The sequence below is a fragment of the Saccopteryx leptura genome, chromosome 11 (assembly GCF_036850995.1).
Source record: "Saccopteryx leptura isolate mSacLep1 chromosome 11, mSacLep1_pri_phased_curated, whole genome shotgun sequence".
In the NCBI taxonomy this organism is placed as follows: domain Eukaryota; kingdom Metazoa; phylum Chordata; class Mammalia; order Chiroptera; family Emballonuridae; genus Saccopteryx; species Saccopteryx leptura.
The window spans coordinates 62209396-62230980 of record NC_089513.1 but is presented as its reverse complement, the minus strand read 5'-3'; the positions used below and the strand labels follow the sequence as shown (position 1 = coordinate 62230980).

Here is a 21585-nt window from a genome sequence, read left to right as displayed (position 1 = left end):
GTGCGCCTCCAACTTCCACCTGTCCACGTCAGGATTTAGCTCCATGAGATATTCCCGAATCCCCAGCCAGCAGCGTCCATCTCCTCCTCCTCCTCCTCCAGTGCTCATGGCATGAAGTCTCTTTTAGATTATGTACATGTTAGCCTTAATTATAGATGCATTGAAAATAAACCCAACTCCCCACCTAGCACCCCATGACCTACCCACTGCAATGTCCACGAACACTAAATCCTCTTGTTCTCCATCACGTAGCCTTTGCCCCAACCAAAAACAAGGCTTCTTTCCGCAAAGATCTTAAGCAGTCACACCGCCATCAACGGGTTCCTCAACCTGGAGCGCCCTCCTTCCTCATTTCGTCTCCCCGAAATCCGTCTGGGTTTGGCACAAAAGCAACCGAACTACTCCAGGAGGCCTTCCTGAATTTCCTAGTGGGCCGGACCATTTCCTTAGCTGCCTCAGCTCTTCTCTGAGGTCTGTCTCTCTCTACACTAAACCCGTTCGTCCTCAGATGGCAGGGCTCAGCTGTCATTTCCCGGCCCAGGACAGGAACTGGGTTTGCTGAATACTAACGAGGGTCGTGAGGGCCCTACTAGGTTCCCGCACTGTGGTCGGCGCTGGAACGAAGCCTGCTGTAAGTGCTGCGAAAGGCATGGAAGTAAGGTGACCAACTTTTTTACAATGAAAAGGAGGACAAAAATAAATTGAGGATAACAATATAAATGAAAGAAACATTTTATTCATTGCAACAATAATACGCTACGATAAATGAATAATAAAAACATTTGTAATATTTTATATTGTAATTATGCTTAGATGCCTATTAATTCTTAATAATAATTGTAAGAAAAAAGTCTCATTTAGATACAAATACATCACATCACACGCAATGAATGGACTGCACTGATCCACTACGGTCATTTACAGATTAGTCTTCCAATATCAAAAAGGAGGACACTTTTCCAGGGAGGGCGGAACTTACAAAAGAAAGACTGTCCTCCCTAAAGGAGGACGATTGGTCACCTTAACCAGGACTCCGCTCGCTGGCACAGCCGGGGCACAGGCAGATTCCAGCACTACCTCACTTTCTCCACCAGCCAGCACCGCTTCAGTACGGAGACCGAGCAAACCCTCCCTCCCCTGCGCACTCTCGCGTTACCAAGTGGACTCAGCCCTACACTCCATTCCCGGCCTGCCCCGCGCTCCCCGAGCCGCCAGGCCCCGCCCTGCCGAGTGAGCACCTTCTCCCGGGCAGGCTGTGGGAGGGAGCCCCGCTGCAGACCGAGAGCCCCGCTGCATGCCGGGAGTTGTGGTCTCCGCGGAGGCGGCGCGGAGCCGGGGCCAGCCCTTAGCGCGTGGCAGGAAGCGGAAGCGGCCTACTGTCTGCCCCGGTCCGGCTCCGCCCCGCCCCGCTCACGCCGGTGCTATCACTGACGTGTCTCTCGGCGGAGGTGCCGTGGTCCGTTGCAGGCTGGGCCGGGGGTAGCGTCGCCTCAAGCAGAGCGAAGTGGAGCCGAAGCAGGACGCGGAGCCCGAGCAGCCGCCGCCATGGCGAGTGAGTCCCTTGGGGAAGCCCCGGTTCCGCCGGGATGGATCACATCCCTCTTCCTCTCACCGGTCCGGGCAGGTGCCCACCCGCCAGGCCTGCCAGGCGGGCCGGGCCCTTGTCGGGATCCCCACGCGTCCCGGTCCCCGGCCTGCTCCCCTGTCCTAACACAACGTGGGCGGAAGGCTCCCTGGGGTAGCGGCCTTCTCCGAGCCCTGACTCTGCCTTTGTTTCTCCCATCCAAGTCAAGTTCCTGGAAGTCATCAAGCCCTTCTGTGTCATTCTGCCGGAGATTCAGAAGCCGGAGAGGAAGGTGAGTCCCCCAGATCGCCGTCAGAGGAGGCTTCGTGGCACCCCGGGCCCTTGAAGTTCACAGTACAATTGAAGATGGCTTCAGCACGCCGGTGAAAGCGCGCCCACCTGCTCTGCCCCCAGAGTGTGGTTGACTGGTGGAGAGGTGACCTTCTCGTGTGGGAGTTTCCACCGAAGTCACCGGGCTTTATTCGGAGCATCCTTACCCCTGTGGACACAGCCTCGAGGGTGCCCTGTCCCAGATTGAGCCTGGCAGTGACTGAGTAAGGCCTCGAAAGCCCCAGGACACTCAGGTTGTTACCCTTCCCTTTCACCACCAACAGGAGCACATCATAACTTAGATTTTTATTTTTTTTTTTTTTTTTTTTAGGAGATGCTCTTTGTAACCAGCTGCTAAAAGCAGCTAAGGGCAGTCACTGGTCTGTACAAACGAGTGTCTGCCTTTTCGTAGGCTGCCAGATTAACTGAGACTAAAGGCGTGTTACGAACCCTGCCTCTTACAGTGGGCACATTAAAACATGGAAAAATAGAATCTGTCTCAGAATTTCTGCCGCTACAGGCCCAGATTGTGAGAGTCGCCAATATAAGTAAAGCTGTCAATGAAGAAATATTCCATTGGGTTCTTAAAGAAGAGTTATATATTTTGTCTTCATTCTTTTCAGGCTATTGTTCATGCATTCACATATGTGTGCTTGACAGCAACATAAACACTTAGGTTCTTGGCGCATCCTTTTCTTTCTCTCTCTTTTTGGACATAGGTACTGCCTTTGATGGACTAATATGCATAGCTCTTCTCCTGCCACACCCGCCCCTTCCCCTTCCAGCAGAGTAGAAAGGGAGGCTCTGGAGGCAGGCAAGCCTGGGGTCTACCCTTCGCTCAACCTCTCAACCTTTTAGCTGTGTGACATTAGCCTTGTAGCTTAAGTGTGGTAGATGGAGCTGTGAAAATATATGCAAAGTATAGCACTGGCTTCAGAAGGGATTAACTCTGGAAAATGGGATGTCTGATGGTGGTTTGGATGGAAGAATAGAAGTTTTCTTGAAGTGACAGGAAGGAACGCCAGGCATAAGGAATATGCAGAGGCAGTGAAGACAAGCAGGTTGGAGAGAGTTAGATGTAGTTCAGTACGAACAGAGCATAAGGGTAGGTGGGGAGCATTAGGAGCCCGTCAGGTTAGAAAAGTGCTTTGAGAGTAGGATAGAGACTTGGAGTGGTTTAGAGGCTTTTGCAATAGAAAGTGAACCATGGGAGTGAACTCGGAGATATGGATAGATATAGGGGCTATTTAAAAGGTAGCATAGACAAGACTTGGATAAACAGTTTTTGATGTTTCACTGCTGAATTTGGCTGCATCTAGGAGAGACTTAGTTACTGACAAATGAGAAGTCTCTCTGAGCTTCCTAATTATCTGGTGTGGTATGATGACAAGTGGAAATAGGAGCATTCCCAAGAGGAGGAAGAGTTCTGTAAACTGACTACACTTCACACAGAGTATCTGAGCATGGAATTGCACTGCCTTTGTGTGATTGTGTTATCATGGCCTAAACTGGTAGACAGGACCGAACTTCTATTCTGACCAGAGAGCCAGGACTCTGGCTTAGTGCTTGCTTAGGTTTCTCTTCCTCTCAAATTAAAAAGTATCTTAAGAACACATTTTGTTCACTTAATACTGTCATTCACAAGGCATTTCCACGTAAAGATCCTTAGTCTGCACAATATTGTGGTGTTTTTAAATCACTTTAACGCCATTCCTGCAGTGTACTAATGAGGACACTGAGTTTCAGAGGCAGAAGGCTCAGAAGAATCTCCACTCTACTGCTTAGTAGTGGGGGTCCTTGGGCGGGGCATCTAAACTTCTAGTGATTCTTATTAGTCATCTATAAAATGATTCTGAAGTGTAGCATATCCTACTTTCATACTTGAAGAGACGTGAAAAGTCTTAGATGCTACTAGTAGTTAGTGGGGAGGTTAAGCTTGCAGCTCTCCCTGCCCTCCCACCCAAACTGTTCATTGTTTTACCCTTAATTCATAGAAAATGTACTGCATAGTAAACAGCCACAAATTCCAAATTAGTTTCCTCCAGAATAACAAGATTTTGTCAGTTACAAAACACTTTCAGCCCTAGCCAGTTTGCTCAATGGTAGAGCGTCAACCAGTATGTGGAAGTCCCAGGTTTGATGCCCAGTCAGGGCACACAGGAGGTGCGACCATCTGCTTCTCCCCTACCCTCTCTCTCTCTCTTTCTCTCTGTCTTTCCCTCCCACAGCCATGGCATGATTGATTCTAGTGTGTTGGCCCTCAGCACTGAGAATGGCTCTGTGGAGCCACCACCTCAGGCACTAAAAATAGGTCAGTTGTGAGCATGGCCCCAGATGGGCAAAGTATCGGCCTCGGACAGGGATCGCCGGGTAAATCCAGGTCAGGGCACATGCAGGAATCCATCTCCCCTCCTCTCAATTAAAAAATAAATAAAAATAAAGAAATAAACACTTTCAAATGAATGGGGATAGCTCATACGTTGTAAGGGCTCTTCTGGTTACTATGGTAAAATTTTTTTATCTTGAATCTGATCCTAAACTGTTAATGCTAATGGTTAAAAGCATATATTTGTACTCAAACTCACTTCAACTGTGGGCTTTGGGACAAATTTCTTGGCCTTTCTGAGACTCAATATTTTTTTATTGTAAAATAAAAATAATAATCGTATGTAGTACAAGGATCAAATGAGGTAAGGCCTATGAAGGTCTTTGCATATGTGCCTTGTACATAGAAAGCCTGCAATGCTTGTACTTGTATTTTGGTACTTATGTTTGGTACATGGTTTGGATTTTTCAAGGCTTGCTTTTCTGGTGAACAGAGAAAAGGGTCTGATCAGAGTCCATTTCTATATGCTTATGACAATAACTTGTTGCCTTAATTTATTCTCTTCTACGTAGATTCAGTTTAAGGAGAAAGTGCTGTGGACTGCTATCACTCTCTTCATTTTCTTGGTATGCTGCCAGGTAAGTGCAGGTGTCCTGTTCTCTTATCGAGGTGGGGGTCGCAGGGGTTAGAGGGCTGGAGACAGGCGCACTGACTCCTCTCCTCTCTGCTTGTTTCCAGATCCCCCTGTTTGGTATCATGTCTTCAGACTCTGCCGACCCTTTCTATTGGATAAGAGTGATTCTGGCCTCCAATCGAGGTAGAATTCTGGCTCTGTGCACCTCTTTCTGTGCACCGCGGGCTTGACCACCTCCTGTAGTTAAATTGCAGGCTTTGGCTTTATGTGGAATTTGTTCAGAGCATGTTTGGGAAGAATGTCAGTGTGCTGTGCCGTGGTAAATGCAGAATTCCGCATCAAGGCATGTTATCATATTCAGAATTGCATGTGAATACAGTACAAAACCTGTAATAAGATTAAATCTATGTCAGAGAATGAAAAATTATGGGAAAACTAGAGTGCTTTTTAAACAACTGAAATCATGATATTTCTACCTAGCTAGTATTTTCATAACCTTTAGAATATGCCATTTGTTTCTCAGCTGCATCTTTTTCATGTCTGTGGGTTACATGTATGTGCCAGAAAAGTATGTAACACTGTTTTGTATATCTTACCTAATTACCTTGGGGGGAAGGGTCTTCAGCTTTCATGTCAGAACCGTTTTTGATTAACTTATTTTTTAAATGTAGTTCAAATTAAGTTTCAAATCAATTAGAAATATTTTAGCGTAATGGAAGTGGAAGTTTATTCACAGCTAACTACAATTGCACAGGCTCTCTTTTCAGACTCTGGAAATTATTTGAATGTTACTTTTAGTAACTGATGAAGAAACAAATCTTTCTTATCTCTATAAAACCAGAATGACTCTGTTTTTGGTGAATTTGAATGCAGCTATCTGTTTAAAAGCCACGTGACTTCCGAAACAAAATAAGATACGGCCTGGCAAACTGCGCAGAGTGAATTGAATTATGCTGTAGTTGTTGATATTGGGGGATTATTCTCTAAATTAAAAGCTGCTAGCAAACTGAAGCACACTGGATTTGTATAAGCGATACCAAGTCAGATTTTGCTCATTTTCTTAATAATGTATTGCTTTTCTAAGCTAATACGGGCTGTGTTTTGCCCTCTTTTTCTCAGGCACATTGATGGAGCTGGGTATCTCTCCTATTGTCACCTCTGGCCTCATCATGCAGCTCTTGGCTGGCGCCAAAATAATTGAAGTTGGTGACACCCCAAAAGACCGAGCCCTCTTCAATGGAGCCCAGAAGTGTAAGTGAAATTTCGAATGATGTTCAAATACCTGTAGTTGAGAATTTAAGTTTGCTGTAAGTTTGGGACATCCAAACAATGTTCTTTGTACACTAACTTCCTTGGCCCAGCGACCCTGCAGGTACTCTGTGGTCTGTGTTAGCAAGAAAGACTTTTTTGGGGAGACCATTGGCCAGGGTCTGCAGTACACTGCTCAGTAAGGGGCTTGACCATGACCACCTGGTCTGTGACTTTTCTGGGCGCCACTCCTCCGGCCTGCCCGACACGACGTGTCAGTGCAGTGCTCTCACACTCTCGAGGCTACTCTGAGCAGTATCACCCTTTACATCAGAAAACTGTCGGGCACGGTGGGGACAGAACAGAACAAGAAGAGAGTGGAGGAGGTGCCAGCAGAGAAGGCAGAGGAGGGTGTGGTGAAAGAGTTCTGGGCCACTGAGTGGTGAAGGGCAAAGGGGAGTGCCTCCAAGTGGAAAGGGTTCTCCTGAGGACCACACATGGGGGCCAGAAGAGAGCCTCGACTGCCCCAGCTTCACTGCCGAGTTCCTACAGAACGGAAAATAGCACATGAGCCTGGCCTGGGGTGGCGCAGTGGATAGAGCAGCGACCTGGGATGCTGATGTCGGCGGTCCGAAACCCTGGGCTTGCCTGGTCAAGGCACATACGAGAAGCAAGCATTGAACAACTAAAGTGAAGTAACTATGAGTTGGTACTTCTTGCTCCACTGCCCCTCTCCTCTCTGTATAATCAATAAGTAAAATCTTATAAAAACTAGCACATGACAGATAAATCAGAAGGAAGCCAGGGCAAAGCTGACTCTGATTCTGAAGATAATGGAGTAGAGGAACCAAAGAAGAGTCAGAAAAGCCATTAGGCTGTGCCTGGGGTTGGAGCCGGAGCAGATTATCGGAGCTATAGACTTTAGTGGCGAACTAATGTTCTGGAAAAACCAATGGACAAACTGCTGAAGCTGACCTGGTCCCTGCCCAGGAAGCCAGTGCCAGGTGCCCCCAGGTGGTTGTAGCCTTCCATGAGGAGAGGCTGACGTGGCATTCCTAACCCCTGGAAGACGATGACAGAAAAGATGACAAGAATTAACTCTCCTAGTACTAGCCCCTGTCACATCTGACTGGATATCAAGTGAGGAGGGGAAGGAGTTCTTGTCTTGACACCATCGAGGTGGCTTGAGAAGATGTTCTTTGAAAAACCAGTATAGTTTCTGTGCCCAACAGTAGGCCGTGTGTTTTAAAGCCGTTCCATGCTGTGTAGTTTGCACATCCATCCCAGTGGCAAGGAAGGAGGATAAGTGTTTCGAGGTAATCCGTCCTGCACTTTGCTGAGAAAAGGAAAGGGCCTGCTGTGAAAGACAGAACTTACAGAGCGGGTGTGTGGGAGAGCAGAAAGATACCAGAGATCTTCACAGAGCATCTCCACAACTGACTGCCTTCTTCCCAGTAATGTTTACTGTACTTTTTACAGCTTGCTTGAAGCTTAAGGTTGCTGGCTTAAGCAAGGGGTCACTGGCTCAACTGGAGCCCCCCAGTCAGGGCATGTATAAGATGCAATCAATAAACAACTAACTATGAGTTGATACATCTCATCTCTCTCTCTTCCTGTCTCTCTGTCTCTCTAGCTAAAAAGAGAAAAATGTCACTGGCAATCTAAATGAGGACAGTGGAGAATATTTAAAAACTCAGAATGCCTGAAACTTACAAGCCAAGGTGTTCCCTGCCTGAGCTTAAAGCTGTTCCCAGCAAAGAACTGATCTCGTTTATAGGTCACCAAAGCTGCCGTTTGGGGATGGAAACTGGCTGAGAAGGGAGTCTTTCATTGGAGCGTGTACATAGGTAGATTATTCTGACTTAGAGGTGCTAATTCTTGAAATTGACAAGAAGACCCTTTCTTTTCCAAGCCCCTGGCTGAGGTATTTAGGGAGAGGAAGAGGGTGGCATAGGAGGTGTGAGAGTCAAGAGAAGGGCCCGTGCTCTTAGGGGGGGAAGCTCTTGGTGCTGCTTGGTGTTTTGAACACGGAACTCTGAAACCGTCGGCGGCAGGGTTCAGTCACCAACAGCACAGGGTCATCGGATCACTTCAGGAGTTGGATCATTTCAAAAGCCCTGGTCTCAGAAGATTAAATCCTACTAGGACTGTGGGTCATTTTAAAACACAAAACAAAACAAAAATCTATTTTTAATCCTAAGAATGAACTAACACCCACAATGCTGTCTTGACTCATGAGACTCAGCTTGATGGCTCAAGCCAGACCTGGGACTCCAGTGTAAAATCTTATTAGGCAACTGTTAGGTTTCAGTTCAAGTTTGTTTAAATGTAAACTTCATGCTACAATGTCAGTTTCTTTCTTAATTAAACTATAGATTTATAATCCTTAGAAAAGAAAGGGAAAGGAAAGGAAAGAGGGAAGGAAAGAAGAAAGGAAGAAAGAAAACACTTGTGGGAACGTAATGGTGCAAGGAACTTGGCCGGGCTGGACAAGGCGGGGGAGAGGATGACCATTGCCTCCAGTGCTGCGTGATCGACAGGAAGGAGCAGGACTTGGAGATTTCCCCCCAACAGGCACATGTCCTTACTGCTTCGGAGGAGATGATGTGTACTAGAGCTATCGTAAGAATCCAGTGGAATAACGTTTGTAAAATACCTCTGCCTGGCACATAGTAGATATTTGGTAGGTGTTGTTTTCCTCTGGGAGTTTAAAAAGTATCAACTTAGGGGAATGGTCTTCCTCTCAACCCAACTTTGTGACTTTGGACAAAGTTAAATGACTGCTCTTATATCTCAGTTTGTTTCTTCATCTGTAAAAATGGGAATAATCATATTTGCCTCATAGCAAATTAATGGCACTGTTAACAATAAACAACCATCAAAACGATCCATATTCAGCCTCTGGCTGAACTGAAATATATAATTAGGAAGTGATAGTTAATAGTTTGTGCCCAGCCATATTTCCTTTTTCTTTCTTTTTCTTTTTTTTTTTTATCAGGAGGGAGAGGGACAGGAAGGGAGAGATGAGAAGCATCAACTCATAATTGCAGCACTTTAGTTGTTCAATGGTTGCTTCTCATATGTGCCTTGACCAGGGTCTCCAACCGAGCCAGTGACCCCTTGCTCAAGCCAGTGACCATGGGATCATGTTGTTGATCCCACGCTCAAGCCGGCCACCCCGTGTTCAAGCTGGTGAGCCTGCGCTCAAGCCAGACGGCCCTCACTCAAGCCGACGACCTCAGCATCCCAGGTCAGCACTCTCTCCACTGCGCCACCGTCAGTCTGGCCCCAGCCATAGTTTCCTCCAGCATGTGGAAGACATCTTTAGTAGGTTAAGTAATTGAGCGAAAATGACTCATCTAATTTAAACTTGTAAGTTTCAGGCACAAATCAGGATTTTAAAATATATATGTAAATTTTCAGAAGCACAAATTGTCTATTTTTTCTTTGGTCTTGACAATTTTTAAAATTTCCTTTGTTTTGAGAATTCAGTGTCAGTGAGCAGTTTTTTAAAAGTTAAATACAGACTACATTTGACGGGCACTCCGGAATACAATTTTATTTTACTAATCAGATTTGACAAACTAACCAGAAAGCTGAACTTGAAGCCAAAACCCATACTTGAAGATTCATCTAGTCCTGTGGAACCAGTGAAAATAGTCCGATTCCATTGTGCCTAACAGTGAAGTATAATAAAAGAAACAAAGACAGACTACAAAAAGGAAAGCTACTATTGGGTCAAGAGAGTTTTGTGGCCGAGGAAATAGGACAAGTGACTAAATTGAGAGCATTCTGAGGTTTTTCCTTAAAATAAAAGATAAAAATTTACGTACAAACTGGGAAGGGATCCTTTAGCCCAGAGTTAATTGTCTGTGTTCTGGACCCAGGCTGAGATGCTAACCCTGTAGAGGTGGCCCAGGTGTGTAGTTAACTCAGGAGCCCTCCCGAACCCGAGCAGCCTGCTCTGAGTTTGAATGCTGTGGGTTGGGGCCATCGCCAAGTTATGTGCCTTGGGATGGTGTCTTCACTAGATTTTGCTCCCTGATTTGTCTTCCATAAGAACCACATTGTCACATTCTGACTCTTTTCTTCCTGTCACTGACAGGAAAGTGGATGTAGGAGGTGAATTAAAGAGCTCATCTGCTTCTGTTCCCAGGCATTGAGTTATCGTATACTCTGATGATGTGATTGTGGTTTTCTTGGACCACGCTCCTTGGAGAGTCGGTGTTCATCAGCTTTGTTCTCCGTGGTGCCTGGCACAGAGTAGTTGTTCGATAACTGTCTCCTCTACAACTGTGTGATGTCGCACTTTCAGAACATCGTTTTCTTTTGATTTCTAGTATTTGGCATGATCATTACCATTGGCCAGTCTATTGTGTATGTGATGACAGGAATGTATGGGGACCCTTCTGAAATGGGCGCTGGAATCTGCCTGTTAATCACCATCCAGGTAATTGTTATGCTAACATTCCCCCCTCTGAGTAGCTCCTCACACTCACTCAGACTGCCCAGATAACAGACTTGAACCATGAATAAAATAAACTTCTTCTGAGAAGCCAAAACACCTGTGTTGGCCCTTCTAAACTCGCCAGAGGAAGGTGTTGTTGTCCATTGTTTACTCGGCCTTCAGCATTTGTATCAGAGAAGCCCCTTACTGAGAGGAGGAAAGAGCCACGCCTGGGGAGAGCAGGAGTGCAGTCTGTTTGGGTTTCTTCACTTTTACTTTTTAATTTTTGCAGCTTTTTGTTGCTGGCTTAATTGTCCTACTTTTGGATGAACTTCTGCAAAAAGGATACGGCCTGGGCTCTGGTATCTCCCTCTTCATTGCCACTAACATCTGTGAGACCATCGTGTGGAAAGCGTTCAGCCCCACCACTGTCAACACCGGCCGAGGTAAGGACTTGGCCTTTCCTGCGGGCAGGGCTCGGTAAAAAGTACTGATGTGCAAAGCAAGAGCTGAAAGCTCCCCATCCAAGGAAAATCACCTCTGTTGAAGGTATGTTACTTCTGACTTTTCTGTGTGCATCTGCAGAATTTTTTTAAACAGACAGGCTTCTGCTCGTGGTACATAACGTATATATTCCACATTAGAGCATTTCATGAACATTTGCCATGCCAGAATGCATCCTGCCTCATTTTTGCTAGCAGTATAAACTTAGTGGCAAGGATAGAGCAGCATTTATTTAACCAGTCTTCTTCCGACAGACATGCAGGTCATTTCCAGGTTTGGTTGTTACACAGCACAGACAGCAGACAGCCTCATACACTCATGTTTATGTGTTTTGGCACTTGCTCTCAGTGAAGATGTTTCTAAAAATGAAATCACTGAATCAATGCACTTGGCGAGGGGCAACTTTGTGAAAGAGGCCTGAACTTGATCTTCTAGCTGTTCCTGTTAATAGTACGTAAGTGGCTTTGGGCAAATCCCCCTACCTCTGAGCCTCAGGTGCCAAGATGAAATGAAAAAGAACATGAAATGACGTGATGCCCAGCCCATCGTGGAGCCTATACAATGCAGTGTTCTGTGCTAAACCAAGAGTGCCAAGGACATCTTGTCTCAAAGGGTGTTTTTAATAAGTTCTAAACATACAAGGAAGAATGATTTACTAGGAAAAGTGGGTAGCCAGAGGTAAGGAATGTCAGAGAAGAGTGGGCAAGCCGAGATCTGATTCCTCCCTCAGCACTTCCTGGAACTCCAAGGCAAATGGGGAGATTTGGGCAGAAGGCAGGACTTTTGAGGGGTGGGTGTGAAAGGCAGGAGGATGAAGGCTAGGAGCTGAGGTGTATGGCAAGGCCATCCTCTCACTGGTCTGGGGACATCCTGAGGTATGAGGAGGGCTGCCAGGACAGAGCCAGAGGGGAGCCAAGCAGCAGCCTTCAGTTAGGAGCAGGCCGGTGAGGCGATGGGAATGGGAGTCTGGACGGAGGAAGTCACCCCAGGCTGGAGTGGAGGGCGGAGAACGAGGTTTGGTAACTATTCAGTCTTCCGGCTTTGACAAGCCAGCCTGTCGCGAGGGAAGCGCTGAGTCAGGGCGTTAGGAGAGAAGAATATAAGACCGCCAGAGGGGAGCATCCAAGGGTGATGGAAGGTGACCAAAGGTGGGTTTGTTTCTGGCTTTAAAATAAAAGTATGGTGTCCACTGGCAGTGTTTGAGAACTGGCTGGCGAGAAGGCCACCAGGAGGGGCGAGTCTGCAGTCACGTGCGTGTAGGTGGTGAGCGAGCCTGCAGGACCGCCATGCTTGCTGAGGAATGGAGGGAAAAGGAGAAGATTAAGGTCATGCGAGAGAAGGGAGGGCAGAAGTCACAAAGGTCGCGGGGCTGACCAGGCAGCATGGCGGCTACATCTGGAACTCTGGATTTGGCCACATGGAAATGCATCACTGACTGAGACCCTCTCAGGTCTGGGAGGATAGCCATTGTTGCTTTCCTGGGCAAGTGGGCACAGCCCAAAGCAGGATTAGCAGGATAGTGTTAACTGCCAACAGCTTTTACCTGAAGTAAAACTAACACTTAGAAGCCCTGTCCTGTTCCCAGAGATTCTGCAGGGAGTGAATTTGAAGAAGGAATTTCGTTAACAGTTAAGAGAACAAGAGCCTGTGTCATTGCCTTTCATTCAGCAAATACTTACAGAGTCCTGTGAAGGGCCAGGCACTGTTCTAGGTCCTGGGAGTACAGGGTGAGTGGGCCGTGTGTTCTGTGCGGGTCAGGTGTTGCTGTAGGTACCCAGGGAACAGTGGGCAGAGGAAGAAGATGGAAATGGCCAGCTGTCCTCACAGGGTTAGTCTGGGAATCGAGGTCCTGCAGAGGGAAAGGAGCCCTGCGACTGGGGAAGAACGTTTCCTTGAAAGGGGCCATCAGGTACAAGGCCCTGAGGTAGGAGCGTGCCTGATGCATTCGAGGTCAGTGCGTGTGGCTGCCACAGAGTGAACACGGGATAGAGTAGTCCGCTGAGGTCACAGAGGCAATGGGCGAATGTTAGAGTGGGCTGAGCGTGAACAAGTTCCTCTTCCTCCCTGGGCAACCCGGGCGTCATCCTCTGTGAAGTGACACTTTGTCTTGGCTCCAGCTTTAAGATCCCTAAATTCTGCCCAGTGGTGAAACAGGCCAGTGCTGTCACCTGACCACACGGAACAGGGCGGGAACTGAGGAAGCACTGGTATTTAGGAGGGAGTGCTTCCCCAGAAGCGCCATCCCAGAGGCTCCAGAAGAACTCAGTAGTGATGCCAGCATCTCCAGACTGTCCGGGAACAGCCCGGGGAAACGTGGCAGGTAGTCCCCCACCCTGTGTTAGAGACCTGAGCCCGGGGAAACGCAGCAGGTAGTCCCCCACCCTGTGTTAGAGACCTGAGCCCGGGGGGGGGGGAAACGCAGCAGGTAGTCCCCCACCCTGTGTTAGAGACCTGAGCCCGGGGGAAACGCAGCAGGTAGTCCCCCACCCTGTGTTAGAGACCTGAGCCCAGGGGAAACGCAGCAGGTAGTCCCCCACCCTGTGTTAGAGACCTGAGCCCGGGGAAACGCAGCAGGTAGTCCCCCACCCTGTGTTAGAGACCTGAGCCCAGGGGAAACGCAGCAGGTAGTCCCCCACCCTGTGTTAGAGACCTGAGCCCGGGGAAACGCAGCAGGTAGTCCCCCACCCTGTGTTAGAGACCTGAGCCCGGGGGGGGGGACGCAGCAGGTAGTCCCCCACCCTGTGTTAGAGACCTGAGCCGGGGGAAACGCAGCAGGTAGTCCCCCACCCTGTGTTAGAGACCTGAGCCCGGGGGGGGGGACGCAGCAGGTAGTCCCCCACCCTGTGTTAGAGACCTGAGCCCGGGGGGGGGGAACGCAGCAGGTAGTCCCCCACCCTGTGTTAGAGACCTGAGCCCGGGGAAACGCAGCAGGTAGTCCCCTACCCTGTGTTAGAGACCTGAGCCCGGGGAAACGCAGCAGGTAGTCCCCCACCCTGTGTTAGAGACCTGAGCCGGGGGAAACGCAGCAGGTAGTCCCCCACCCTGTGTTAGAGACCTGAGCCCGGGGAAACGCAGCAGGTAGTCCTCCACCCTGTGTTAGAGACCTGAGCCCGGGGAAACGCAGCAGGTAGTCCCCCACCCTGTGTTAGAGACCTGAGCCCGGGGAACCGCAGCAGGTAGTCCCCCACCCTGTGTTAGAGACCTGAGCCAGTGCCCTGAGGGGGCAGTACATAGGTGGACTCCCAGGACTGATCCCAGGGCCCCCCCAGCTGCCCACAGGACACGGCTCTGGACATAGCACGGGCTCCTTGCACGAGGCCCGTTTTCATGATGGGATTGTTACCCTGTCCTGGAAGGACAGACCGAATACAGTGCTCCTATTTCTATGTTAGCTGGGGTTTTTTGGATTTTTTGAAATCTTAGTAAATTTCTTGAAAATTTATAAGACTTCTAGGCCTCACGAATGCCCTGTGCCCCCAGCTTCCTCTCACTCATCCTCTGCTGCCCTGTGCTCAGGTCAGGTACTCATTCTTGCTCCTGATCCTGCAGCCCCTCAGCAAGCCACTCACTTCCTAGCTGTTTGCCTAGCTCTGTTCAGCATCCGTCCACATGGGGTGTTGGCTCTGATCGGATCAGGCCATGTGGTGGGCACTTGACGTTGTCCTATCTGCTTGATCATTGATGTCAGAAACAGAGATGTCAAGCCCACCTTGTCAGGGGCCACCTGCACTTCAGAGCTGGGGACGCTCTACTGCGGGGGGTTTCCCGGGAAATGAATGAGCAGCTCTGAGCCCACTCTTCAGTGTAGGACCCCTTCAGATCCTACTTTCATGAGTTTATAATTGGTCATCATTCCACACATCTGGTGGCCATGGACTTGCCTACCAACAAAATGAGATAACTATTTCTGCATGTTGAAATCTTGACAGAGAAAATAGAAATGAGGCATGAGAAAACTCATTGTACCCTGTGGATTAGGAGTAGGGCACCATGCATCTCAAAATTAATTTTGTTTTATTTTCTCTTTTGGCCACTAAGAAGCTGCTTGTCTCTTTACCACATGTCCCCTCCTTAACCGACAGGGATGGAATTTGAAGGTGCCATCATTGCACTGTTTCATCTGCTGGCCACACGCACTGACAAGGTCCGAGCCCTTCGAGAGGCCTTCTACCGCCAGAACCTCCCCAACCTCATGAATTTGATTGCCACCATCTTTGTCTTTGCGGTGGTCATCTATTTCCAGGTGCGTCCCGACCCACACTGGGGAGCTCTGGGGACCCACCTTGCAGTTCTGGAGTGCCTGGGTGCGCATGCCCCACTCACACCCCGGGGGGTATACGTCATCCTGTGATACTGGAGTACTGGGATGGATTTGACTGGACACTGGGGAGCTCTGGGGACCCACACTGCAGTTCTGGAGTGCCTGGGTGCGCATGCCCCACTCACGCCCCGGGGGGTATACGTCATCCTGTGATACTGGGGTACTGGGATGGATTTGACTGGACACTGGGGAGCTCTGGGGACCCACACTGCAGTTCTGGACTGCCTGGGTGTGCATGCCCCACTCACGCCCCGGGGGGTATACGTCATCCTGTGATACTGGGGTACTGGGATGGATTTGACTGGACACTGGGGAGCTCTGGGGACCCACACTGCAGTTCTGGAGTGCCTGGGTGCGCACGCCCCACTCACACCCCGGGGGGTATACGTCATCCTGTGATATTGGAGTACTGGGATGGATTTGACTGGAGCAGGTTTCTCTGGGAGCTAGGTTCACGTGTTCCATTGAGTTAGGGGACCTGCCTGAACTAAACAAAACTGAGGCAGATGTAACATTTCTGAAATCATGTTCCTTTGGGAGCAGCAGATAAAGAAGATGCGTCTTTAAGCTTTTAGTTCAAGAGAAGTGAAAAGTCATGAAGCTCTAAAGCCTCATCGCCGTCTCTCCTGGAGTGTATGCAGTGTTTGGAGGGACCGTCATCTTGGAAAAGTCTCTTCTTTTTGAGAGCTCTGACCTTTCGAATTATTAGTCCTTGTCACTTGCTTCTAAGTAAGAAACCTGAGTTGTCAGGTTTTTTTCTGTAGTTGAATTAGTCTTTGTATTTTTTTATCAGCCACTTTGTGTCCTGATACTTATTGAAAAGAAGGGATAGCAGTGGAGAAGACAATTTAGTGCCTGTGGGAAGGCATTTATACCAGCCAAGCGCTTTTTCTGAGGACCAGACAGGTCTGTGCCTTCAGATGCCAAATTAATAAGCTTTAATGCCACCATAAGCTTAGTGGGTGTTTGTAGTTAGAGCATTAAAATTTTATTTTAAATCCTATGTATTCTGAGTCCTAGGCACGGGGGGTTTGTAAAATAATATAAAAGAGCCCTGGCCAGGTAGCTCAGTTGGTTCGGGCATCATTCCAATATGCCAAGGTTGTGGGTTTGATCCCCAGTCAGGGCATATACAAGAATCTCCAGTGAATGCATGGATAAGCGGAACAACAAATCGGTGTTTCTCTCTCTTCCTCTCCCTCCCTCTCACTTTAAAAAAAATTAGTTTAAAAAAAAAGAGTGCTGAAACTTTGGAAAAAATGATAAAACATTTCTATTCTCTAAGGATTTCAGAGGGAGAGGCTATATTCATTAAAAAACTTAGCATTTCTGCCTGACTGGTGGTGTCGCAACATACAGAGCATCGACCTGGGATGCTGAGGACCCAGGTTTGAAACTTCAAGGTCACGGGCTTGAGCGCAAGCTCACTGGCTTGAGCATGGAATCATAGATGTAACTCTATGGTCGCTGACTTGAACCCAAGGTCTCTGGCTTGAGCAAAGGGTCACTGACTCAGCTGGAGCCCTCCAATCAAGCCACGTATGAGAAGCAATTAGTGAATAACTGAAGTGCAGTAACCACAGATTGATGTTTCTCATCTCTCTCCCTGTCTGTCTTGTCTCTCTCTCTCTCTCTCTCTAAAATAATAATAATAAAATTTTTAAAAACAGTGTTTTTGTTTATGGTTTAAAACAAAGGGCTGCTCTGGGGTGTGAGGTGGAGGCCATGGGGACCTCGTCTTGGGGCCACCATAAACGCACTAAACCCCTAAGGAGTGTAAACACTAAGAGAGCCACTGTTAGGACTGGGCACATGTCCTCGGGCTCTTACATAGTCCACATTGGTGCAGACTTAATGGGATAGACTTTGGTTTATTGTTTGCCTTTGTTTTGGTTTTACAAAAAACAATTATTCCACTGTGCTAGGCTCGGGGGTATTTTTTCAGCCTGTCTTTCTGGGAACCCCTGTTAAAGTGGCTGCAGGTGCAGTGGAGGGTCAGGAGAGGGTGTGAGCGCCCTGGTACCAGTGTGGGCTGGCCGGCCCCAGCTGGAGTGTGTCTGTGCAGACAGGGGAACGAGGCAGTGAGCGCACTCTGCTCTGTCTGGCTTTTCAGGGCTTCCGAGTGGACCTGCCCATCAAGTCGGCTCGCTACCGAGGCCAGTACAACACCTACCCTATTAAGCTCTTCTACACATCCAACATCCCCATCATTCTGCAGTCGGCCCTGGTGTCCAACCTGTACGTCATCTCCCAGATGCTGTCGGCCCGCTTCAGCGGCAACCTGCTGGTCAGCCTGCTGGGCACCTGGTCTGTAAGTATGGCTGCTGGCAAACACCAGTTCTCATGCTGTGGCTAGTTGCAGTGGTGTACGTCCATATGTCTCGCTGGTGACATTTTACCCAGAGATATTACCTAATCAGCCTTCTACAGATTCAGCACATCAGATTTTCTTTTTAGTAAGAAAAATGCACTGTGGACATGTGAGCAAATTGTGACCTTTTCATCTGCTCAGAACTGCCTTTGTCCTTACGTTAAGGTATAGTGAAACGGCACTCACAGCCTTCCTGTCTTCTTTCCAGGATACGTCTTCCGGGGGTCCCGCACGCGCTTACCCCGTGGGTGGCCTTTGCTATTACCTGTCTCCCCCAGAATCTTTTGGTTCTGTGTTGGAGGACCCTGTCCATGCCGTCGTGTACATCGTGTTCATGCTGGGCTCCTGCGCATTCTTCTCCAAAACCTGGATCGAGGTCTCGGGCTCCTCTGCCAAAGATGTAAGTATAAGTTACAGTTTGATTAAACCAAGAAACAGTTGCTCTCTCCTGTCATTGGTATAAGGGGTCTTGATTTGTTACCTCTTCCTAAAAAAATGGTCTGTGAACACACGTTGTGGCCACCTCTGCATTAGGGTGAAGCCTTACAGCCGTGGACAGCCCAGCAGTAAATTAGTGCTCTCCTGGGGAGCTGGAGCCAAACTAGAACCACCCTTTGTCGTATGACTTCTTCGCAGCAGTTATAAAATTTTCTACATAAACATGGTTAGGATGCCAAAGAAGGAAATCTGTGAGTGTTTAGTGCCACCATGACGTGTGTACCCAGCTTTCAATTTCCAGCTTAAAATTGAATGTGGTCTTCTCCTCGGGCATCACGCAGGTTGCAAAGCAGCTGAAGGAGCAGCAGATGGTGATGAGGGGCCACCGAGAGACTTCCATGGTCCATGAGCTCAATCGGTGAGTGCCAGCCCTGGGTCCCAGTGGTTTTCTTACACACAGGCATCTTCATAGGGTTTAGAGAGTTCTGTTTAATTAAATCTTATCCTTGGTTACAGGATAGAATAGTCCCCTGTGTCCACAAGAAAATCAGCATTGCAAATTTCAGATTGTTTTCTAATCCCTAGCAAGGGCAGTAGGCAGTTTTGTTCATTCTCTTAACAAGAATTCTCTGAAGCCTTTAGATTTACCACACACTGTGCAGGAGAAAGAAAATGCAAGCTACATAGGAAATTTTAAATGTTCTAGTAGTCATGTTAAAAAAGTAAAAGTGGGAAAAAAAGTAAAAGTGTATTATGTAAGAAAAATCATGAGATATCTTATGTTCCTGTCTTCACCATCTCGTCACATTTTAATATCGCAACTTGGACTAGTCACATTTTGTAAGGCCTGTGTGGTTTGTATGGCCACTTACCGGACAGCAGCCCTCGTCTAGACCACTAAGGTGTGTGACCAGGTGTAGTTCCCGGAGGTAACGGAGTGACCTCTATAGGACTTAGGTTCCTAAATCAGAGGTAAGCAGGTTAGACTGCTCGGCCCTGCTGGCAGGTGGCACGCATCGGGCTGGTCACACTGGAGGTATCTGCATGGTGGCACTCTGACCCGTCTCCTGCTCCCCAGGTATATCCCCACTGCCGCTGCCTTCGGGGGGCTGTGTATCGGGGCCCTCTCCGTCCTGGCTGACTTCCTGGGTGCCATCGGGTCTGGAACTGGGATCTTGCTCGCGGTCACAATCATCTACCAGTACTTTGAAATCTTTGTAAAGGAGCAGAGTGAAGTTGGCAGCATGGGGGCCCTTCTATTCTGAGCCGTGTCTCCCCTGGACCGGGAAGAGGAGCCGCGCTCCGGAATTGCCAAGGAAGGGGGAACAACAACTTCATCACAGGGTGCTGCTGTGGCATGTGGACCTTTGTTTAATTTTTTTTTAATTTCATATTCTTTTATTCCACTTTGTAAAGTGCTAGATATTTCCGATTTGAAATTTTGCTTTTTATTCTGGCATTGGCAAAATAACTGTAGAAGTGAGGTTTTATTCAGCTGTTAGCGAGTGGTTGGGAGGATAATGACTGTCCTTGTGTGTCCATGTAACCTTTGTTTTAACCTTCGCACCTTCTCAGTGCCGTGGGTGACTGCAGTGGTCCCAGCTGTTCCCCTACAGGGGATGTCTTATTGGTTAGAAGCACAAACATTGTTGAAAGGACTGTGTTTCATTGTGGCAATAGGGTGTGAGGGTGAGAGTAGAGGTGTGTTTCTGGTAGATGTAGGAGACTCACTAGCATGTCTCCTCGTTGTCAGGGGAAGGGACATCTGCTTAAAATTTGTTCTCTGGAAAATCGAATTGTCTTTAGAACAGCCTGGCCTGTGGTGGCACATTGGATAAAGCATCGACCTGAAACACTAAGGTCACTAGTTCAAACTCCTAGGCTTGCCCAGTCAAGGCACATATGGCAGTTGATACTTCCTGCTCCTCTCCCCCCTCTCTAAAATGAATAAATTAAAAAACAAAACGACAACAAAAAACAAATATAAAAGTCTTTTAGGACAGCTTCTTCTAAAAAAGAGGGATGAATTTCCTGGCAGACATTCTTGGGCTCTGTTTCTTTTTCTGCAGGTGAGGTTGGGAATCTTTAGCTGTACAAAGCTGTGCTTGGCCAAGCTAGGGACATGTTGTGTGGAGGACCCCTGAAGTGATGTCCATCTGTCCAGTTTTTCCAGTTGTTGGACCTGGTCCCCCATGGTTCCCACTCCCTACTTGGCCCTAGCAAGGGGAGGTCCTGTGGGGCCCTCAGCCGTGGGAAGACAGTGACTTACTTGGTGTTCACAAGCCACTGCTACCTTCTAGGCTGGAAACTTCCCACTGTATTTTTAGAACTAGTATTATGCTTAAGACCAAATGCAAGTAAGGTAAATGACAAGATGCCACCAATCTCTCAAATTCCCCAGAAGAAGGGCGTAGGCCCAGTGTCTGACATGCAGTTAGGGTGAGAGACTCTGATCATGTAAACAGATTCTCAATTATGTGTAAAATAAGTTCTGTTTGATATAACAGATGATCTAGATCTTAGGCATTAGAACCTTTTCTAAGGCCTTTAGGGAGGTCACTCTCAGGGGACAAGCACCTGGCAGTGCTTAGCAGCAAGGACAGCAGAGTTGGGCACTGCAGGCTGAAGGATTCTTGCTGGGGGTGCTCCAGTTCTAAGAGAGCACCAGGGTAAGTGCAGCCCTGTAGAGAGAGACGTCCCCTGGCAGCAGGTACACAGAAGCACAGAAACATGCTCCTGACTTGATAGGAGTGGCAAACTTGATACCTAAGTCAGGAGGGCTCCTAAAAGTCCTCACTGTACTAACCAGAAAAAGACCAACCAAGGAACTAGAAGCAACTTGCTTAAAATACCCAGCAAGTCAGCCACAGAACCAGGATGGGCCTGGCTGCTCTCTCCACCCCTGTCCAGGGCGTCCCACCCTATCACATGTGGCCTTGTCAGACCCAGTCCTAAGCTGAGACCTGCCGCCTGCCCTGCACTCGGTCTGCTCAGCCCCACCCAGGGAAATGGGCGGGCTCTGGCCGGCAGGGCGCAGTCCCCAGGCTCATGGGGTGTGGTCTGGAGGCTGCTGGGCCTCACAGCCCTGCCTGCAGTGGGCCCTGGGCGGCTCAGGCTCATGCTCTATAGTTAATAATACCACAGTGGGTGGGGGTTGACTCCAGCTTCCAAGGACTGTCACTGTGGGTGCCAAAATGGCATAACTGAGATAAGGTGAAAAGTAACAAATAAAACCAACTTTTTACAAGCCATTTGCTCATGTTTTGGTTTTCAAGTTCCCTTTATTCCTAAGCAGACTGTTGAGAGGATGCCTGAGGTTTGGTGTCACCCTGATTTTGTACAGGCTATCCAGGGTCTCCCCTACATCCAGGTTCCTCCTCAGAAAGACATTTTGTCTGGAAA

At 48.3% G+C, this 21585-nt stretch overlaps 1 protein-coding gene and 1 pseudogene across 1 annotated transcript; both read left to right on the top strand.

Moving 5' to 3' along the window:
• Positions 1-1349: 1349 nt before the first annotated feature.
• Positions 1350-21434, top strand: SEC61A1 (SEC61 translocon subunit alpha 1). Its single transcript, XM_066353559.1, has 12 exons — positions 1350-1552; positions 1789-1856; positions 4793-4858; positions 4959-5037; positions 5974-6105; positions 10443-10552; positions 10842-10995; positions 15136-15296; positions 17488-17685; positions 17954-18145; positions 18525-18601; positions 19262-21434. The coding sequence occupies exons 1-12, from the start codon at positions 1546-1548 to the stop codon at positions 19446-19448; spliced, it is 1431 nt and encodes a 476-aa protein (XP_066209656.1). The 5' UTR covers positions 1350-1545; the 3' UTR covers positions 19449-21434.
• Positions 6317-7200, top strand: LOC136383459 (chromobox protein homolog 1 pseudogene; annotated as a pseudogene).
• Positions 21435-21585: the final 151 nt, after the last annotated feature.

What these genes read in the sequence shown, in the direction of transcription:
- SEC61A1 (XM_066353559.1), top strand. An exon ending in GCCTGCTGGGCACCTGGTCT is followed by an intron (nt 17,686 to 17,953) that starts GTAAGTATGGCT and finishes TCTTCTTTCCAG; the next exon opens with GATACGTCTTCCGGGGGTCC. An exon ending in CGGGCTCCTCTGCCAAAGAT is followed by an intron (nt 18,146 to 18,524) that starts GTAAGTATAAGT and finishes GGCATCACGCAG; the next exon opens with GTTGCAAAGCAGCTGAAGGA.